Below are 23,428 nucleotides of genomic sequence, written 5' to 3' on the forward strand. Positions count from 1 at the left end.
GAAGCAGCACAAGACGAATTATATAATTACGCCGTTGTCGCTGTCATCGTTATCCAATAATTGTTTTCGGATTATAGATGGAGATCGCAAATCAATGTTTATCTCTTATTTACACAAAAATATATTTAATACTTTCATTGTTCGTCAACATAATTTAAACCTGTATTTGACATTCTGTAAAGCTGTCATGCATTCTTTTATTTAATAATTAATGAGAAAAACACCTGTTTTTATTGACGATCTTGTTCTCAAAGTAACTCGCTGTCACAATAAAGCACCCGTGAGTGTTGCACGAATCAATGTCGCGATCTCGTGAATTCCTTCCCCGAGGCGACATTTGCATGCAACAAGAGAAAGCACTTCATATTGCAAAATCGATTTCTCTGCTTCGACCTTAGACGAAAACACTCCAGCTTTTCCCCTCGGTTGATCGATGACCTTGTATCAAACCTTGACTTGACAAATCCAACGAAGATTCGTGGCTACTCCGTTTAATAGTTTTGGATATTTTCGAATTTTATCTAATCCGCTAATAAACAATGTCGTTTCGTCAGTTGATGACTGGTGAGCGAATAAACGAGCCTTCCAAATATCAAGATGGAAAGTGAAATCCTCGATTCCGCACCAGCGTAAGTTCCTCTTAAGGTCAACGACTGAGAATTGTTTTCACACACAGATCGATTAGTACTCTAATCTTCCAGGGACACGGATACTCAACCGTTCATAGCTCGATAGCTGTTCACTGTTGACGACACTAACACTTCTCGGTTGACAAATGCGAAGACGATTAATCGCGCATGGATGATAAAGGACGATTCTGATTAAAAATTCGTCGTCGTGGAAACGTGTCGACCAATATTTTAATTCCATATTTAACATGCGAAGGTTATCGATGTTAATAGGATTTGCTGAACGAAGTTGTCTGTATTCAAAGGTTAATATGTTTCTAACGTATATTTTGATTCTCAATTTTGTAATATTCACACATTTAAAAACATAATTTTGTTACATTCAGATCTTCAGTCAAAAATATCAATTTTCGTTTCATTCATATTTTCAACCGGTCGTGAATGCAAAATTTCGGATTAACATTCGGGAAATGTTTCTAAAAAGTATTTGATACGTTGTCGACCTTTACGAATTTTTCTCAAATGACTAATTTCGTTCACCAGCTTTCCGTTTTTAATCGTCGCGCATGACTGATCACGCGAGTGGAACACGCGGCATTTTGCTCGAGTCGAATCGAGTTGCAACTCTGAAGTTCTGGTGTACGCGCGCGGTGCAATGATGAAATAAACGCGTACGTTCTAAATTGTAGGTTCGCGCTAAAGATCGCGGCCACAGTTCCGAGAGATATCGCGATGTTATGTAAATGATCGATAACGAAGGCTGAATCGACACGGATCGTATCTTGCTTCTTCGACTTGCAATCTGCGTTACGAGATGCATTCATGAAATCCATTCGAACGGCAGATCTCGAGCGGACGATCAATTATATCTCGTTGATTTAAACGCGGCGTTTCCCAAAATGGTTACTTTGTTTTTAACCTTTTGCAAACCGCTTTCTGTTTGAGTTTCACCGTCGAATCCGTACAAGGTGAACGCGGTACATAAATCAGGCTAACTTCCTCCTATGATTAAGTTCCTTCCTAATATTTGTGAATTAATGTGTATACATTAACTATATATATTGATGTATATCGATAAGGCCGATCAAAGTTCTAGATAATCGGCAATGTTACACAAGGATGTATTGCAAAAGATTCTGCTTGCCAATAAGTATTCAGCTGGTCAATATTTAACCTGCTAATTGAGAAAGTTGTCTTGTATTTAATCTCGAGATTAATAACTTGATTATTGTGGGATAGGCTGTTTGTAATGCTTCGTTCTTTTGTCTTATATATTATACATTGGAGTTTCTTTTATTCGAACTTCATTTATTGGGACGAAGGTTGAATCAGTGTCTGATTAAACGAATTCTCGTCGACTGAATTTACTTGGCTGAACTTGAACTTCTATTTTATAAGAATGAAAGATCACGGATAGTGAATAAAATTAATGAATTCCTATTATATAATCAATTAGACAAATGAAATTCTGCTCTGAACGATAGCAAAGAATGAAAATCCTTCTTTATTCTTCAAGTTGTTTTATTTAAAACATATAAGTCTTCGTGATAAATCAGAATTAAATCTTTCACGATGCCTAACAAGTAATTTACACTTAGCATAGAATCAGTTTAATTCACAGTAGTAAATCCTAGATTTATCGTAGTTCGAGTAATAAACTTGGAATTCCAGCTAGGATTCTTACGCCTCGAGAAGCAATCGCGGTCCATGCTCGTAAACGTTAGGACGGTGAAGGAATTATGAAACGCGAATGTGAGAAACGGCCTACAGGTGGCTTGGTTACCGGCTTCTCGAGAATCAACCTGGAGCTACGGAATTATGGAAATCGTTTTTCAACGCGAGCCGTGTAGCACTACTTCTATCGCGTAACGCCTACACGTTCTACTGTATGTCAGTTCTATTCGTTTCTTTTCCTTTTAATATAATAACCAACCAAACGCTTGTTCGGTAGATCGTATTTAAAGTTAAGTCACTGCTGCGGGCATGAAAGTTCAATTCGTTGAATTTCGATTCCACTGACAATTGCTAGTTGCTGGTTTTCTCATTTAGGCGACTAACAACCACTTTTAATATCGAGTCATATGGTAAACTATGATCTACTCACTTAGGATCATATTCGAGGATCTTTATTTTAATTTTAAATTTTATTTCAATTCCTGAGACTGAAGTTTAAGTATCCGCTGTAAATCATGAATTTTAAATTACATACACATCTTTTTAAATTTTTAATATTCTACCACTTTATTCATACAACATCCAAGTTAAATCGTATTTCCATTCTTCTAATCTCGAAAGAAACGTAACAACGAGATAGTGAATATTTATACAAATTCAAATTTTTATGCATACATCAAAATGCATCTGATTTTTCCTCTAGATATTATAATGAATGCTTTATTTTTTTCACATTGAAGTTCCTAATGAATTCATGAAGGTCTCCAGTCTAATAATATTTGTCCTAAGACTTTTGTATGTAACGTATCGGAATGTAAAGTATCTCGTTGTTTTTCGTATTAACCATACTGCTTCAAGAAAGTGTAGCTACAAAACAAATAATAAGTGGACGGGTTGAACCTTAATCGGAATACGCGTTCTCGATGTTCGATTTTTCGTGGAAAGTTGCAAACGAATTTCTCACGAGCGACGCGTCGCAGCAGGCAGGTTTTATTGCACAATACGCGTGTACCGTAATTTGTTCGCGATTCGTCGCCGTGGTAATCGCGGCGTGGCTTTCGTGCGCGTTATTTTCTACGAATATCTGGGAACGATATTGTCCTTCGTTTCCCAACTAACATCTAGTGCGTCGACGTTGTCGCGGTGTACTCGGTTTTGCGTTATATAAACCCGTACCGGGATGGGTGTCAGGCTTATTAAGTATTCGCGGTGAACGGTGTTACGCGGCGTGTACATACGCACGCACGTTGCCCGTGAACCTAAACTGTTCGACGCCTTTTACCAAGATATCTCGATTAATCAGAACAGTTTACCTGTTTACCAGTGTCATTTTATATGTCGTTCGTTTGATAATCGTCCGTTGAACTTTCTGCATTATTAACTGTTTCTCATTAACAGGATAGGCAAAGAGAATAGAATAGATAAAGAGAAACATAGTGTTGTTAATTATCGCCGATGCATTAAATCCGGGGAATCTAGTTCCTGTTAGATAACGTTGTGAAATTTTTTTCGCGGACTTCCTCAAAATCTACGCCTGCTTTACGTAACCAGCCCAAACCTGCTAATCACTAGAAACCAAAGATCGAGAGATTTATGATTCCCGATGAATTTAGCTGATTTAACTTCCTCTGCTCCTCTTGTAGTCTCTCCTATTTCTCTTGAACCAGAAGACTAACTTGTCCATCCACTGGATGGTCTTCTATTTCTTTTTCTATCATCTGTTTCCCACCAAAGGAACTTCAGGACGTGCTTTGTATTTACATCGTGAAAGTTCGATAGGAATTGTTCGGTAATTGTGATTAAATCTCGTCGGGCCACAGAGAGGAATTGAGATTTCTGAATTGCGGAAGGGACGACGAGTAGAGAAAGCAGAGATAGTTACAGAGAAGGACCACGAGAGTTCCGTGATACAGCCGCGAACTATCATTTGTCTTCTAAAACACCATTTGCTAGAAGAAACGTCTCAACCATGTATATTCTTTAACATGTAATTCATGATGGACTTACATCAGGAACAGAATCCTCGCGTCCGTCGTTGGAGGCTTCTTCCACGTTGATTTGGATTCCAGACATGTTCCAGGGTGCCTTTCTTTTTTGCGCCTCCTTTTTTCGTTTGAAATCACTCCTATATACTCTATACACTCTCTTCGAGAATTTCGAAGGTCGATCTCCTAGGTCTCAAAGAAAAATCCGCACCTAAGAGCCGCACTCTCCGGTTACCACCACTCCCGTGAACGGCTGGTGATATCCCTAGCTGCACGTATATTCCACAAGAAACCGCGATCACCCTCGAAAGAAAGAATTCTGCCCCTCAACGCTGTGCTTCGTGGCTGAACGACCAATCCCCGAGGACCAGCCTGGCCAAGTCCCAGGGAGCCGAGTCCTCTCGACGTACTCCGTCGAGCGCGGAGTTCGTTGTCCTTTCTCTCTCCCTTTTTGGAATCCGAGAGCAGGACGAACTTTTGTTTCTCCTCTCGTCTCTCTCCCTTCAGGACGTTAGCTACTTCTCTTTTCTTCCCTTTTCTCTCGGCTGCTCCTCTCTCAGAGGCTGAGTCGAATTATGCGCACGAATTCACAGACGAAAGGCTGGGTGATCGCCGTGGTGAACCATGAAGGATCTTCACGGGTCGAACGTGATTCCCGGTATGTGTTTTCCAAGCGTTTCGCTATGTCGCGGGAGTACCGCACGCCGTGTCGTTATCGTCTCTCTCGCACGCGTGCGACTAGAGCCGCCGCCACATCTGGCCTTTGGACTGGCTGCCAGCAGTCGGCCAGATCGGTTTTATACCTTCGTATCTCCCACCCTGGAGAGACGAGCGAGCGCGCTCACGGCACGTCGATCCTGCACGCGGCCAACTCTCCGCGGCACACCACGGCCGAGAGGATCGATCTTTTTTTCTCTTCCTCCCTGGACTGTGCGTGTGTGTACGCGTTTACCAGGAATACACAGGGACACGTAGACACACGGAGGTGGCAGGTCTAGGCGCAAGGACGAAGTCAGGAATAAGGGACCAGCCGAGAATTCTGCTTCGTCCGCCCTATCCAGTCCCACGGATTAGTCCTGTGCGTTTCTCAGGATAAAAGCGTGTCGAAGATAGAATTCGTGGCTTATCTCGGTAATTTTTCTCAGTCTCGTTGCCTCGTTTGGTGTTACCGAGTTAAGGAAACGAACGTAGTATCGGCTCGTATTTTCTGTTTTATCACGTTCGTTTTATTTAAATGGCTTGTTCCGTACAAGCACCGCTGAATTATTTTCCACTGGTCGTCTCTATGGAGAAGGTGGTCTTTACAGACGATTCTTGGCAGATAAGAACCGTCAAGATACGCTTTCTGCGTCTGGTAAAATTCAATACGCGTTGTTTTTCGATGTTTTTTCACTTTATCCTGCTGTATTATCTTGAATTTTGATTTGACTGTTCCCCTGATTTTTCTATGTATATCTGTTAGCCGTTGGATTCTGGCGAAGTCGATGATACTAATCTGGTGGGTTTTACGTGGGCATCGGAATGACATCGCGGAGCGGATCCTCCTGCTCGCAAACCTGTTCCACGTTTTCGTGCAGGTATGCGTAGGTACGACGGTAGGAGAGTCTCGTTCCTTCTCTGTCCTTTTAATCTTGCTCGCAGATGTTTTATTGATGAACGAACCGAAGGGTGGCGGCCAGACGCGTCAGGCTTCCTCGGGAATCGTGCACTTTTCTCGTTTACCCCTAACCGCAGGAGACTTGAAACACGATATGTACGCTACCAGATGAGTTGCTTCCGTAAAATGTTAATACAGGAAACTTTTTTGCAATATTTTCTTACATTGTTATTTTAATATGTATATGCATATATATATATTTATTTATCTATTTATTAATAATGTTAAATACTGAGGAGAAATTCTGTTTTTTTTAAATATTAATTATTGAATAGCTTGTGAATATGATTGAATAGAATTTTTGTTTATTTTTTAAATTATTAAATTTTTACATTTTTCTTGACGACTCCACGATATAGTAATAAGTCGAATCTGTGCCTTCAAGTTTGTCTTTAAACTAAGTTATACTTTCGACAGCTTCATCTATCCTTTTAAACGGTGCAGGTGCTTTTATAGGTATTATGCGCTACTATATCACTATAGAAAAATTCGGAAATTATTGCCAGCCATAAGCTCATAAATTCCTGCACAGAAAAATTCGAAAAATATTACCGCCTACAAGATCATAAATCCAACAACTCCCTCCTTCTTCACGCTAACGTTATAATTCAAAAAATAAGCAGAACCATTTATTAAGCTCAATATCAACTACCCCAGATCTATATCGACTCTCCTATAAAGAATTGCCGCGGCAATTTTTTTCGAAGAACCCTAGAGAATCTTAATTAGATTGAAACGCGCCCTATTTATCCATGTTTGCGAAAATTAGAGAGCGCATTTATTGCCGGCGATCATGTGCATAATCCTCGTTTCATAATCGCCGATACAGGTATACGGTGTTTGCGTGGGAGGCAGATTCCCAGGCAGGTAATCTCGGCAGGCAAACGTATCACGATAACGTCCCATTAGAACAGGCAATCACGACTTCGAATCCGGGTCACAAGAAGCTTCTTAGGTGATCGCGTGTCGCGGCTCGTTGCACAGGGTCCTGGATTTACGTTTTAATACGACGACCATGTCGTCGAAACGTTTCATCTGACTCTCTTCTTGGAAACTCGAATCATCGTGCTGGAATGCCGGAGATGGTTGGATAATCCATCGCCAGATGCACCTGTCAGAAAAATCATCGAACGATTCGTAACACGAAAAACCGTCGATCCGAAACACTTCGTCATCGTGACTGCCAAAAATTGAACGATAGGAAGGAGAACGTAATCGCGTGGTTGTACCACGAGGAAATATCGTTTGCGTAATGTTTATCGACTTCGACTTGTTTCACGTGGCCTTGAGTAACGTGATGGTCATATTTCATGATTACGTTCATCTTTGACCACAGTTCGATTCGTGCAGATCCTCGAATCGGTTTAATAGTTTCTCGGAAACGTTTCGACGTATCGTCTCGCGAGAATCGGAGGCTTGAGTCACGCGTTTTCTGCGAGCGAGGACATCGTGCGTGTTAACCGTGGCGCGGGAATTAGATCGCTGTTCGGGCCTGCTCGCGATTAAATATTCCGCTCAGGAGCCAGACAGGAGCTCGGCTCGCTCTATTTCTGGCAAGGACTTCGGTTGCTTCCGTCCTGGCCGCTTCCTTTTCAGCACTTTACGATCTAACGAGGTCGTGATCTAACGAAACGATCGCGTGTGATCGTCAAAGAGACGAACAACCTATTCAGCCTCCGGTTTTTCCAAGGCGAGAACGTGTTACGTGGCTGAAACGACACGAGCGATCTTAAAGCGATCACGGACGCGCCTCATTTGCAAAATTTTACTTTGAAGCGAATCGTGGCGCGTGCCTTCCATCTCGTTGCATCGATTTCTGGCTCCAACTCGCCTCTGACCTTCCATCCGCGACGCAAGAGCATGCCAGACCCGGCGAATTGTGCGCGGATTTTTCATAATAAAGAGAAAGGCGTCGACGAGGCGAGGTACATATTATTGAGTAATCGCAAGGCTGTGCATGTACGCCCGCGAATCGCGGGCGCAAAGATAATTGGTTAATCGGTAAACGAGTCGTTACTTAATCGTACAACGGCAAAAGGTGTTGCTTGATCCTCCTTGACAGACATAATTCGATCCTTTTCCGCGCTTTGTCCGCTCGGAGAAATTGTGGAAACTCTTGTCGCCTTGTTCCAATCGCGTGTGCAAGTACAGAGCTCTGACTATATATAGGTATAAATATGCTTGTGCATGTCAGGAAAGAGAAGTTCTTTTTGCCAAGTTTTCTTCCCGCGTGTATGATTCTTCTCTGATAAATATTTCATGGAAAATGGAATTCGCGTGTTGTTGCAGAAAATTCGTTGTAGAAGTAACAGTATCTCGTTGAATGGTCGATCGTGCTCGATTCCCACCGACTCTTCTCCTCATTTCTTCGTTTCAGTGTTTCTCGTAAATCCATATTGTGGCAACCGAGGTGTAATTCCTGCTTGTCAACAGTCGCGGCTGAATGCGAGCATACCGAAGGTAATTAAAGTTATTAGTCGCGTTTCGTAATTTATGATTAATCATCGCGCCTGAAGATCCTGTTATCGCGCAGACTACGTCTAGACTACGTACGATCTTTATTAAAGATACGTGTAATCGTCGATTTGACCCATTGTCTCTAAATCAATCACCTTTTACTGTGTAATTATCATGATACTTTTATTAATTTATCGTGTACCGAGGCTATCATTAAGCATGTATTTGCTGTTGCTCTATTGGGCAGGGTGATTTTTTTTTTTTTTTTTTGACAAGAATTAATGACCGACTCGGTGTCAAAAGTTATCAATTTTAAGACATTTAATACCACACTTCAATTAATATTTGGAAGAAAACTAAAATAAAATAAGTAAAATCCCTTCTCAAGTATCGAAAGATGATTCCTTAATACATTCGCTGCCACTTGATATCCTGGCAAACTTATATTATAATTTTCATCGGTAACATACTTTAAGTTGATTTGGTAGTTATATAACAGACATATTTAGAATGTTCTTTTTTCCTCAATTTAAAATAATTTTAGGATTTCTTTTAATTCTATTCAACAAGTTCACTTAAGAATCTTCCTATAGGAACGTTCAGTTGCGACGCAGGTTTTTTTCATGAAATATAGATTAAAACAGACAATGAACTTTGGATCTTCTCAAAATCCTCGCTAATTCTTGAACGACTCTCAATTTCTCAATGATTCACGGACGATTCTTTCTTCTTTCAATTATATCACACTTTCATTTATTCTGATCTCTGCAAACTATATAAAAACCTCGTTAAACAATTCATTATCGATAAAGTTATTTAGAAACACAGATAACAAGAGCTATCTAAGAACAACAAAATATCAAAGCATACTATTTTTTAATTTTCCGAAAATTCCACAACAGTGCATTCTTTCCAAACAATCCACTGCTATTTTAAACGCTAATAAACGAGGGGGGAAAGTGAAATGCAGGTCCGGCACACGGTGTGTTAAAAGCCCCTTCCAAATGCACCGAGCGAAGCCGAAACGAGTCATCGATGACTCAGAAACGATATTGATCGCATGCAAACCGACCGTTTCCGTTGTTACCGCGGGTGAACAGGCACTGGATAAAGCGTCCAAGGGTGACGGTGCGTTGTCGAACGTGTCGGAAGCTAATTCGCCTTCCCTCTTGTAGTCTGTTCTTTCTACCTGCTCGCAATTTTGTCGGCCGTTCTATTCGTCTTCTTTTGGCAAAGCAAGGCCAAGCTTTCGACAGCTTCCTGATCCACGTTTCGAAGCGTGCGCGTAAGGAATTCGAACGTCCGCCAGGCTCGTGTATATCGATCATTTCCGATCGCGAGCAAGGCCAAAAGGGATTGGCTACCTCCGATCTTCCTCTCCATGTTGCCTCTTCGCGCCGGGCATTCCCCATCTCTGTTCGACTATCGCTATTTTTGTCTCTCTATATATTTTACCAGGCGGTTCATTTTAGAAATTGATCGCATACATTTTATAGCCTTACACAGACATCGACATCTGCGACGTTATTTCCCGGTGTATATTGTTACGATCTAAAACATAGTTTTAACAAATAAAATAAACACGATCTTTAGATGATAGTACACGATACGATTCAGGAAATAGATTAGGTACTTTTTGTCAGACCTGACGTTCGAAGGGATCGTGGAGAATGTGGTCGTGATTCTTGCGGCAATAGAGTGACCGAAGGTCTTAGAAGAACCTTCGGACTACCGTTATTCATAAAATCCGTTATAAACAGGTTGATTGAGTAAAAACTTGATTTGTCGTGAAATGGAAGTATCGGAGGAGTGAAATGTCTTATTAATTAACTTTTCGCAGAATTATCTTGAAGAGTAGAAATATGTTGGTGATTTATTAAGCATTTGTTATTCTTCCGCAGTATCGTGTGATTCGGGAAGTACATATTTATTTTAGTTGTCGCTCTTAGTTTTGTGTTACGCCACAATTGGACGATCTTTTTTCTCGTTTCAATTAATCTTCTCGTTTCTACGGTAGTCGTGTGACTACATACTTAGGATTATGAAGTAGAATGTTACTGTCATCAGAAGCTAATCGTAAATTTATAGACTTATCCCTGTTATCCCATTGATAAAAAACATTCCTTGTTTCTAAATGTCAAAATGTTATTTGTCATATTATAGGCAGATGAATCAGAGAAATAACTGTCTAAATATCTGCCGAATAATTCGGATGATAAAAGTGTTACTGTAAATGAAAGTTCTAATTATACAGAGTTAAGGAATGTTTTAAGTATTCGTTGAATGAACATTAGTTACAATAGCAGTACGTTTAACGTGCATTAGCGGCAGCGTCCTCGGAATATTTTCCACGCTGTTCAACGACAGCATTCTGTACTGTCCAGCGTCTGCGAAGACGAGCTATACGCGGTACTAGCATTAGTTTATTGCTCATCGCATGCAAATTTTCCCCGTTTGTTTCGATGGCCCATTATCGAACCGTAAATATTCATCTTCCTAGACTACAAGCAAAGACCGAGGATCGTCATTCGTTCAACGGGGATTTCCGTAAAACCGACCAATCTCTCGACACTCTCTGGAATTTTTCAATGTAGCAACGATTAATAAAAAAGAAAAAACTCCGTAAATCGAAAACGAATCAACATTCCATATCGATTTTTCAATTTCTTTTTATTTGCATATAAATCTTGAAATTGAGCAAAATTGGCACACGTATAAAAGACACGTAGTTGGAAAACAAATCCAAATAAGAACTACAAACTTTTTATATCGCTTTTACACGTCGAACTCATTTCTCCGTCGAGTTTTATACCTGTGGAAATTTTACGATCGTCTTAACCCATTCTGAAAAATTATCGATAAGATATTCCTCTCTAGATTGCTTCGAATAAAACGCAACACCGTGACGCGTGTTATACATGTCACGGGAACGCTGTTTGAGCATTCTCGCAACGATAAAGCCATTATATGGCGAACTTTCCCTATCGTCATTCGAAGACAGCCGATGTGTCGAAACGAAACTGGGTGGGTCGGTGCAAGGTGTGAAACTTCGATGATATTTCGACGCTGTGCGCCGATCGATATTCCTGTGGACAGACATGCGAACGAGAAGGAAGCGATAGGCTCTGAGGAGAACGAAACTGGTCCGGGAAGGCATGGTAACTCGCTCAGGGTATCGAGGGCAACCGCGCGATCGAAACGGTTGTTCACGACGCGGATATCCGCATGCCTCTGGATATAGACGAATATTCAGATTGTCGAACAAGAGCAATCGTACCTCTACCGGAGGCAGGATTACGTAGGAGCCACGTCAACAGACACCTGTAACTATCTTGGTTACGATTTGAAGTTTGAAGCTTCGTTCAGATTAGTCATGTTACGTAAAGTTTAACTTGAAACTCGTTTCACATTCGACTTGGAGTTTCTTGAGCAGTATGTACCTGTTGTTTAGTTTTTGGTAGCCTTTGCCCCAATTATTAACTTCAATTGATTGGGAAAAATCTGATGCAATAGTTTTTTATTCTTAACTTTGGAATAAATAAAGTTTAAAATTGCAGTGTAAGATCGTTTTTCTTTAAATTTATAAAAGAACTAATTTACTTTAATTTAATTTACTTTTCTAATAGTATAAAATCTAGAGAAATGACTGAGAGATAACTTCTAACTGTAAGTAACTAGAGTAAGTAGAATGAGACGCTACAACTTCGCCTGAAATATCCTTTCTAGTTTCACCGTTCGCTCTTAGTATTCTACTTGCTTGCTTCAAGTAACTTGAAATCACTAATGCGACTTGTATTGTTAAGCATCTTTTTCGTGTTTTTAATAGAATCTAATTATTTGTAGCCGTTGCTTGGAACTTGAAATACGTTTCGTTCAATAATGTTAATTACAAACGAACCGATAAAAATTTGCGTTTTTCCTCAAACATTATAATTGATATTCCAACAAACTCTAACTGTTTCGTTGCCATTTTAAATACGAGTTCAATTCAAACTTGATTCGAGCAACTTCACTTATTCGAACATAAATTTGGTTTCAAGCAACTCGACTAATCTGAACGAGGCTTAATCCACGTGCCTAGTTCTGTTGAACGCCTTTGTGCTGTCTAACTTAATACACGTCAACATCGTCTGCGATTAGCATGTCTCCATTATTCTTTTTTCAATGCAATCCAATAACTTACAAAGCTTTTTATCTTTGGTAACAAGATAGCACAGTTGAGAAGATTAATACCACCTTTTTTATGCTGTACATGATCTTGAGATTCATAAAAGTTATATAATTTATGGCATTTCTGGCAGGATTTTATGAGATACAAGATTAATTGTACTCTTTTCTAAAGATAGTTCAAAGTTACTTTAGATTCTAATAATAGCCAAGTCACCCTGTAGGCGGACGTAGAAGCCCTCGGATAGAGGTTAGTATAGAGGTTAGTATAGAGGTTCGTGAATGTGCGAGAGAAACGGACTCTGTCTACGAACCCGGACACGATCGCCTGCCTCTCGTGCACTACGTTGTTACACTAGTGCCGATTCTGTTTATCCGTTCAATCCAGAACACACTATATCCGTGCCCGTGAACTATTCCACATATTTTACATACCAGTTATCGTCAAGATTTTATTCTGGAAGTTCTTCGATCGTTAAACTGGATCACTAAGATTCGAATAAATTCTCGTATAAAATGACTTCAATCCCCATTATCATCTAAATTAATAAAAAGTGTACATATAAGTATTCTATAAGAGGATTAAAAATTTTAAACGATTGTAAATATTAAATCACTCAGTAAGTTCGTGACGTAAATATTTCTGACGTGACGTAAATGCATTCAGATCCAGTTCCATTTACAATTTTTTTAAAAATATGAAACACGATTGGCATGGTTATATTAGCAAAATTTATAGCCAGTCTGAAAATGTATAAAAATTACAATCGTTGGTTGCATCTCATTATTGTGCTAATAAATTCTAAAATTCGAATGTGTAACGGATAACACATTCATAAAAGGTATGGACATACAAGTGTTCGAATACTTTCACGAGTTAGTGTACGTTGGAGCATTCTAAATTGTTTAATTAATTAGAAGTACGCTGATCAATTCACGGCGAGCTAGAGAGCGTGCTGTAGGATGAAAGTACTTCACGCTGATTTCATTTACAAATTCATGGCAAAGTGTGAGCGGTCGATAGTTATCGTTCGCCTTGATAGCGTGCATTGTCGTTAAACGGTCACTTTACACAGGGCACGTCACCCTCGGGCGCGATCACGCGATCGACACTGCCAGATAATCAAATTGCCGTTCGATCATAAAGGAGCGATCGTGTTTTCGCACGACCCACGCTTTTTATCGCCCCCGTTATCGATGGTGTGTAATTTTCTCGTTGTTCGAGCCGGCTATCTCATTTGGTCCATTAATCAAATATGTATGTACAGTGAACGATGAAAGTATTTGAACAGTTACCGCAGCAAATTTTTATGGATATATTATGTACGTTATAGAAAATATTTTTGAATTTCATTGGCATTGTAAGAAGATACGATTATTACTTTAACGAATCCTCAGAATAATATATACGCATAAAAGATGTTTGTAGCAGTAGTGTTTCCACAGTTTTGCCGTTAGTTTTCGTAATGCACAATCATTTTGAAACGTTTAGTTCGAACACGTGCAATTGACAACGTAATTAATCAAGAAATATAAAGTCAATGAATATTTCCATATCATGTGATTCGAAAGTTTCAAAAATCCTTGTATAACACACATAATATATCCATAAAAGCTTGTCTATGATAACTATAAAAATACCTTTGTGAGTCATTGCACATCAATCTTGTTTCTCATTTTTTTCTTTAATCGATGTTAAGCGAGAGATCTTCCGCCTCAAGCTCACGAGTTTAAGCAGAGAAGACACGCGCGGGTCCGCGTGAAACAATTTGCAGACACGGATTGTTATGTGCAGCGGAAAATACCAAGGAGAATAATTTGCTGGGAAATTACACATTCAATTGATTCTGATTATTGGAACGATATAACGCATTCCACGTGGATTTAAAATTAAATAACGTGTCTTAAAAAAGACTCTTTACGTCTGAGTTTATTTTTTCTCTCGCGTCACGTCTTAAATTATCAATAATTTTCTCTAATTATAGGCTAGTTTCACGAGATTTATTCCGTGTTTGTTTTTATACCAGCATCATTTAATTCCTGATAGAATCAAACTCGAGCCGATAATAATCGTCCGCCGTTAGTCGTTGCAGTTTCATAATACGTTAAATATGGTCACATTTTGTGAAACGTGCCGTGTAGTCCAGCTGTTTCTTCGATCGATACTAAACCGATCTTACACGAGGAATTACATAACGGACATTGCTAGTCGAGTGTCGGACCTAAGGCCAGGGACGGAGAAAACACTTCACGTCCTCTTTCCTTAAGACTAGGTTTACCAACAACTAAAATATTCATTCAGACTGCTGATTATCTGATTATGCTTATGACGAATTAAGTCTATACAATTTCTTAAAAAAGTTATGAATTGGTAATTTTGTTAATTTTTCATATATCACAAATCACGAAATATCTTTATATTAAAAACCTTACAAATTCCTACAAAATTTCTGTGAAAAATTTCAAATTTGGGATTTGAACATTCTGATAATTAACATTATATAATTATTATTATATAATTTCTGTGGATCTGGAGCCGGAATTGTTGGAAAAGGCAATTATTCGTGATAAAGGCAAACTACGTTGTAATTTAACTGTCGTTAAGATATGTCAGTTTCCTTCTGGATTTTCCTAAAATGAACACGATTCGAATTACATCACCTGACGTAGAAATATTTTCGTATACAGTACATTCTTTTTAGTCAACATCGCGAAACAAAGTATATATGTTCTTCACTCCACGAATGATTGTGTTATGCAAGCGGAGCATCTTCGACGTGTCAGGAAACACGTGGACGATTCGTAATCTTAGGCAAGGCGAAAAGAAAGTGACCATCGGAAGGAGAGACCCGCCTTCGTAACGCCTGTGTACACGTGAGTTAACGACGTCGCTAACTTTTCACGTGTTTTGTGGAAACCACTTGCACAATCGTCCTCTCGTTGACTCAGGTAGCTTCGATTATCTTCGTTACTCCTTCGATATCGATTATTGCATCGATGTTCTATTGACTGAGAAAGTGATCGAGATAGGAACTGAACTGGTATGAGCTGAGAATATTCGATGGCAACGAGAGGGCGGTGAGAACTGGAGTATGAAACGTATTCGGGTACAGAACAAGGATCTATCTGTTCGATCTATCGGTCGTGGAACGTAGGAACGTGTAGAGAATTTGTTGGAAGCTGCATGTTAGTAGAGAGAATAGTACGATATATTCTTTTGAAACGAAATTTTAATTATTGCTTGATTAAGTGGATTGTGAGTTCGATTCAGGTACCTGAATGTGAATTTCTATTATTTGAATGACAAAACACAGAAAGAAAATAATTAAGAGAATTAATAGGAACATAATTTATCAAAATATATTTGATCATAATATAAATAAAGTTTTGGTTTGTATATCTTTCTTAAGACTCTCAATACGACGCTAAGGATCTCGATTAAGATTAATTTCATTGATACACACCACTCATTTCTCTCTATCAGAATATATTAAGTATATTGAGCTATACATGATCGTGTATGTAAATCCGACTGAAAGCCGGATTACGCGTGTCTCGCGAAAAAGTACACCCATGCGTAATCATTGTAACATGGATTATACAACTGGTTACACACAAGTAGGTAGCATTGTTACGTCTTATCAATTAGATCTTGGCTAGACTCGTGGTTCAATAGATACCACACTAGTTCTCCATGTTCATAGGAAAAGTGAGTCGGTTTGCGTACGAGATTGCTACTTTTCTCCATTGTTCCGATTCAGCTTTCACTGTTGCGCCATCACTAGTGCGGATGTTTTGCATTTACCATGTAACATGCTACTTCTCGTAATCTGCTCACACTTTTGCTCCAATGAGAGTGACTAATTCGTACGTGACTCCGAAATCGTATTTTGTTCACGAGTTAATGGAATTCCTGAACTTCGCGCTTCCTCTGTTTGTCATCTGTAAATTACATGCAAGTGTTAACTCATCGAGGACCAACGATGTTTTGACACATATTTTATTTTCAAGTTTTCGAGTTTGGATGTTCGATACTTCCGAATTTATAAGTTTGCAACGTTCCAAGTTTTCATGTCACGATGCTTCCAGATTTCCGTGTTCCTAAGCTGGAAGTTTCGAAATTCTTAAATTCGCTATTGTGCAACCGTGTTATTTCACAGTTTGGTCCTTAAAGAGTTAAGCAGAAGTGAAAGAAAGGTAAACGAAGCTCGTCGATGCGTCACGTTTCAGGCCGCAGTGCAAACAAAGAAAATTGCTTTACGGCTTAAAACGGGCCCGCTGTGTGTAATCCCAACCACATTATAAAAACGCTGAAGAGTAAAGACAAAAAAAGAAATTATTAATACACGAAACCAATTTCATTAGTCGTCGAGGCTTATTCGAGAACACAGTGTATGTCAGGTGGGCGTGTACCAAACAGATTCATCGATTACAACGCGCGTCTTTTACATCGAACGTCGACGAGGTCTTTATAAATCCATATTCATTGTCAACGCTACTTCATCTCCTCCCTTCCCCTGTTCAATCCTCGCGTAACCCTCGCAGGTATCGATTTCACGGGCGACCGGTCAATTACGGACAGGCAAATCCGTGCAAACCTGGCATAATAATTACAGTCGTGTATAGAGCCGACGATGCTGGACGAAGCAACGCCCGTGTTACGACCCATATTCACCATGTATCGTAATTTCACCAGCGCTGCCGTATAAATTACGATCCCACACTGGTTGTAACTCATAGCCGACCTTCGGTAGCAAATTATAATTATGTTCTGCCATACCGATCCGTGAGTAACGATCTTCTCTGTTCTCCAAACCCGTGAGCGATTTAGTGTTTCATCTTGGGAAGCGTCGATGGTATACCATTGGATCGATTCGTGAGATCTGATCGTTACTCGTTACTCGATACGATGATGTGCACGCTTCCTATTTTCAGTTCTTCGCACGTGAATTCCTTGCCTGATTGGAGATGATAAACGATCGTGATCGTGTATAATATGACTATGCATGTACGTTATCGTTCACAAGTATTGGAACGCTTCCAAATTGTTGCAGGTGTATAAAATATATCTCGAATGAAACTCTTTTATTTAATTTTAGTCGCTGATCTTATCTGAGTTAGTTATCTACAATTAGATGATATCGACGAAAATAATAGAATCGATGTTTATGCACTGTTATACTTTCACGTAATCAGAGAGATGGAAACTAAATGTTTCCTAAATATTATAAGTACTCGTAGTGTATGTTTCCGAGATTGTCTGGGAAAACGTTAATTCGATGAAAAATTGGAAAGCTTCTATAAGTATATAAGAATCTAGTATTTTAACTCTGTAGATTGTTACGGCGTGTTTCGTGGGGAAATGGATCATTCGTAGCCGGATTTGGCAATGACGAGCCAATGATTCGTATAATTGCCTGGACCTTGAGATGTTATATGATCGGAAGAAAAAATAAACAGATTGTAGTCTCGTACCTTGATCGAGATCACGATGCCGAATACGGAACCAGGAAGCTGTTGTCTATGCGTTACTCAATAATGAAAAAGGATTTTGGTTTTCGAGTATAACGATTAGTTGTAAGTTTAATTTCTTCTGGTTGGTTATATCTTTAGAGATGGAGAACCGAGATTAAATTGAGGAAGTTTTTTCTGTGTTTCAATTAATTCCTTGTCTGGACAAGAAAGCGTACGAAGAAAAGGGATTTGTCAGTTGTTTCACTGGTTGACTGTAATGCCTGCTACTTATAGTGATTTTTGAGGATCAGTTCAACGATCTGTGATATACGAGATCTAAGATCTTCGATGAGATTTTCAGATAATTCGGTTCAGCGCGCTGTAAAATGACTAATTATTCGGATTTGTAGAAATTTAGTCTCCAAACGGGTACTGAGTAGATTTAACAATAATGACGCGACATGTAAAAAGAGAAAAACTTATGAATTAATATTAATAAATTCTTTAATGACTATTATTATATCATGCTAAAGAACAGTCGCAATCGCTGGGAGTACGTAAAACATAAATTTCTATCAAATTAATCAAATGAAATCAAATGAATTTAATAATGTTCTTATAGATAAAACGAAGAACATAAGAATTAGATATCATTATTCCTAACTGTTCTCAAGTTCCATAAGAACCGATTCGTTACAGGTTAAACACCCAACGAGTTCATTCAAACCAGTCGTGTCAGCGAGTACACTTGACTTTCAAAGAGAATCGCGTCATTTTTAAGTGAACGATCATTATGACGAAACATGTCTGAAGATAGACGAAATCTGTCGAGACCAATCTATCCGGTTCCTGGTACGAAATTTTCGGCACTGTGTACCGTTACCACGAATCTCATCCTGAGCAGCTATGATAGGATCATGTTACCCGAATGAAACAACGTTACTTTAACGTTTGCATCTCTTTCCGGTTCGATGTCTGACATAACCGGGCAGGAATGTTGTTTTCCTGGCGCCGATTCTAAACGCGCCGGTCATCTTCGCGAATTATGCAAACTACGGCGTCTCATATGCAAAAATGAAGAGATCGGATATTTCACGAACTTCACATTGAAAAAGGAACAGATCACCTGTTGCTTTACGATGGTTACATACAGGTTGGTCCGTAATTGACGATACAGTTCGATACAGGATGATTCTATGTGAGAAAATAAGTCGAAAATATGGAATAACATCTTTTTGTATGACACTTCGATTCTGAGAAAATCGAGTTTGAAAATTTATCAAGTACAGTTAAACTTGGCTACCGGTTAGGTCTGAGTAAACGATCAGCAGGAGGCTATTATATATGTGAAAATAAGTAAAAAAAATAAAGTAACATTTTTCCGTGTAAGACCTCATTTTCAAGCAAACAATGTTTTAACATGTTTAGCTAAGAACTGGTCTGATAATGCTCTGGATATATACATGATGCACGATAAATTTTCTTATTTTTCTCGAAAACAAGGCATCTTGTGATCATTCTACATTTTTTATTTATTTTTACATGTTTAACTCCTATCGATTATTTACTTTTGTTCGAAGCGCCGTATGGAAAAATTTTATTCTATATTTTCGCCTTATTTTTTCTTGTTGAATCGCCCCGTATCAAATTGTACTACCAGTTACGAACTACCCTGTATAAGCTGGAGGAAAGTATGCGCGTGAGTCGTCGGAATACGCTTCGTCAGGGCGCTCGTTGATCCTGACGGAAGCTTATTATACCTACTTCTACCGGTGTCGTTGCACCGTATTATTACATGATGTTCCAGCGTGAAATTGTTGAAGTATCGTTTTTCTTCCGCGTTCAGGGATCGCGGGAAGTCGGGATGCGCGATTCGCACGGACATTTCGCACGCAATCTTTTATTGAGTTAAAGTAATTATCACGATTGTCAATATATTTTAAGCTAACGTATCCTTGTGTCTTTCATAATACTTGATTAATAGAATGAGCGATATCACGAGCGACGTGGAAAGTTTAATAGCAATGACAATAATTGAACGTAATAGCTAAAACGGCATGGAATGAAATTCTATGTTCAAAGTGGTCAACACTATCAGTAAGTGAATTTTATGAAAAATTGTTTGTATAAAAAATTTGTTGTTTTTAATTGTACGACAAAAAATTTTATGAACCACATATTACTTTCTGTACATATCTAAAGTATTAAAATTTCTTATTACGAAGAAATTTGTGTTGCTGCTAATACGACGATGTTACATGTGGATGGAATTGAACATTCCAATTATAATTCAGCTTTGATTACCTGATTTTCATTAATTAACCTGACATCGATTCATTTAAAAACATCCTTTTAATCGATCTGGAATTTCTCTCCTTAATTATAGCACGTATATCCAACTAAGATCAGCAGTACTTCTTCCGATTCAATCTTGTTTTTAACAGAACAGAGATTTAATTAAGCAAGCATTTTACCAGAAGTTTATCATGAATAATCGCCTGTTGATCTTGCTATATACACAACGCAATACGTTGACAGTTGTGTGAACTTTCCGAGCAACCTAATAATTCACGAAAGCAAGGACTCACTCGTGTTACGCGAGTAAGAAGGATTAAAATGGCAAGAACGATGTTCGCCGTTGGTCGAGATCTTCATCGATATTAATAAACCGGAGTCCGCGAGCGGAATTCCAGCCATTGAATAATCGAGGGTCGGTAGGAGCGCAAAAATCAAGCGTCCTCCAACCATCGATCACCGTGACGCCGCGGGACGGTGTCTCATCGGTTTGTGCGCGTGTCGCGCGATAAAAACGCGCCTTCTCACGTGAGTCATCCCTCACGACACTCTAAAGTGCGTGGCTGCACGTACGTGGGACGAAACGTCGATGCACCATGTACGTACACCACGGCGAAGCTTCCCTTTGCGGCGGTGCAAACGCGGCTTCTTAACGAACCAAATTAAAAAAGGAGAAACGACGCGGCTGAAAATAAATTGCCAGTCACGGTGGCATAACGCGGTCAGCGGTCTAGCGAACAGCGATCGATTGCGCTGGGATCTCTAATTAGAGGATCATACGCGAGGTTTTGCAACTGCCCCTTTCTTTGATGATTCGGTTGTTTCGATAGACGTGTACGTGTGTGCCTGTGTGCGTTTTATATCGTACGCTAGGTTGGTTGGTAGATTGGTGGTAGGTTGATAGCGCTGGATTAATTGCACGTGAGATTTTGATTGATTCCGAGGTTGCGATTCGGAGCTTTGCAACGTAATTTGGATAGGCTATAGTTGAGAGTAAGACAGTTGCGCAATATTAAGCGTTTAGTTGCCTGAGAGTTAGTTGCCTTTATTTTTAATCAACCGTAGATATGGTAAAGGTGCTGGTAGGACGGTATTTTCGAGATCCGTTTAGTCCTTGTTTTCTTGTTAGAAAAATTGGAATGTAGAATTTTTGCTGTCATTTGAAAATAGAGTTTAGATATAAGGAAAGTAAAATTAATATTGAGATATCGCTAAAAAGATTGGACTATAGAATGTTTTTATTGCTTGCTACTTATTTTATTGTTGTGAAAGTAGCGTTAAATATGGAGATGACAGTTTTTCAGATGTCAAAATAAAGACAGAATTGAGGTTAATTTTTGTTAGAAGAGAATTACATTCATTTTCATTACAACATTCTAATTATTGTGACTCCTGTATAAGATGCCAAGGTACAATCGAACTATTGGACTGATAGTTCTAGAAGCAACAACTTGAGACGTAATATTATACAAGTTTCACAATAGGCACCCATAATACCGACCCAGCTACCTCGGCAAAGGAAATTCATCTTCCTTTGGAAACAGAGGAATGCAATCGAACCATTCATTGAAATGAAGCAACTAATCCTCGCGAGAGAAGAATCGTGCCGATTGCGATTCTCTTTTCATCGCCTGTCAAAGATTAAGAGAGAGAAAGGAAGACATAATGTAACAGGGCCGATGTTGTTCTACAAATTCCACACACGTCCCATCGCCAACATAACAAGGCACTGCTCGTGACATCCAAATGCTCCTGCTATTGTTGTTCGAATGTACCACGTATGCTTCGAACTTCTGCAACGCGCGATCATGTTTGTTTCGTGCTAGAGTATCTTCATTTCAATTCCTATTGTTGATTTCTCAGAAATGGATTCAGTAATTCCTAAATATAAGTCTACGTTTCTCGTGACGAAATCAGATGGAAGGAACATTTACTGTTCACTCGATAGAGTAATCATTCACAAAGTCTGATATTCTATGGTGAAGTAATATAAGTGTGAATTTTTTTGCGAGTAGAATGAGAACGTCTGTCGCATTTACGTGAAATTTATAATGCAAACGTGCGCAGAATGTATATAGGTAGTTTTTCTTTGGATACAACGGTTCATACAGTGTTTGTGTCATTTATATTCCATAATTGTATAGCGTACAATTGTACCGTCGTGTTAGTGAAAATATAAATATTCCTAAGCATAGAATCCCTTCGATAAATACGAATTTACATAATAATCTGCAGCCTGCTTATAATATCACTATGCTAATTTTCATGACATTATAATAAGGAAAAAAAGCAAAAATCTACAGTTACAACAAACACTTAACAAGACCAGCGTACGGTACTTTAAAGACATTCGAACCCCGTCATTCAATTCGTATGGTTGCATTATTCAGATCTTCGCAACAGGTCAACGAACCTGCTTCAACCTTTTCAATTCCGACATAAGACATCAACGACTCTGTTCGACTCGCGTGTCGCGATGCAAAAATTCCTATGGCGGGTTTCAGTGCCGAGAAAAAGAAAAGCAGCAAGTAGAACCGAAACAAGCGCCGTCGGTGTGTTGGCCTGAACGCTAAACGAACTGCTCTTGAAAGGGAGCCGGCTCTTTTTCAAGATTCACTCGCGAGTTCTTTGACCCTGGTGGTGATGGTGGTCGTCGCATCGCAAATCCGCCCGCGGATTCTTATTTCTCATTCTCTGGTCGTATAATTCGTCAAAAACGTGGCTTGTACTTCGCGAGAACCTGCTATTCAACGTGGTAAACTGAAAGAACATTTTAGACGGCGCATAGAAGCGTTTGTCCTCTTTTCTGATCCGTTTCCCTTGTCACTGGCAACATCGTTTTTTTGCTCTGTTAAGCGTGTACTTTGACATCAGGCCGGTTTTATGATACGCGTTATTGGTTTTTGACTGAGGTGTGGTTACACAGTGGAAGTCTTTGGTTTCAGTTTGGTTCGAGGTATCAGACTATATATAATTCTTTTGTCTTATTGAACTTTAAAGTGAATGTAGATTTTACAATATATATGTAATTTCGTTACGTTAATGGGCTGTTACTGACCCTACCAATTCGTGGAATTTGATGAAGTATGCAAAATAAACAAATATGTCAG

At 39.2% G+C, this 23,428-nt stretch overlaps 2 protein-coding genes across 3 annotated transcripts in view; one reads left to right on the forward strand and one right to left on the reverse strand.

Moving 5' to 3' along the window:
- The window catches only part of nudC (nuclear distribution C, dynein complex regulator), a 103,004-nt gene that overhangs the window by 15,036 nt on the left and 64,540 nt on the right, over positions 1–23,428 (forward strand). The window lies entirely within an intron of this gene.
- Positions 1–23,428, reverse strand: part of LOC117156084 (uncharacterized) — a 69,738-nt gene that overhangs the window by 13,548 nt on the left and 32,762 nt on the right. The window contains exon 1 of one of the 2 annotated variants that reach the window (XM_033332797.2): positions 4,311–5,074. The exons of the other annotated variant lie outside the window; for it this stretch is intronic. Within the exon in view, the coding sequence (XP_033188688.1) occupies positions 4,311–4,376 (66 nt within the window). The 5' untranslated portion in view covers positions 4,377–5,074. Of the gene's footprint in view, positions 1–4,310; positions 5,075–23,428 lie in introns of those variants that run through there. 2 annotated transcript variants of the gene reach the window in all.

The sequence above is a fragment of the Bombus vancouverensis genome, chromosome 5, assembly GCF_051014615.1.
Source record: "Bombus vancouverensis nearcticus chromosome 5, iyBomVanc1_principal, whole genome shotgun sequence".
NCBI classification, from domain to species: Eukaryota; Metazoa; Arthropoda; class Insecta; order Hymenoptera; family Apidae; genus Bombus; species Bombus vancouverensis.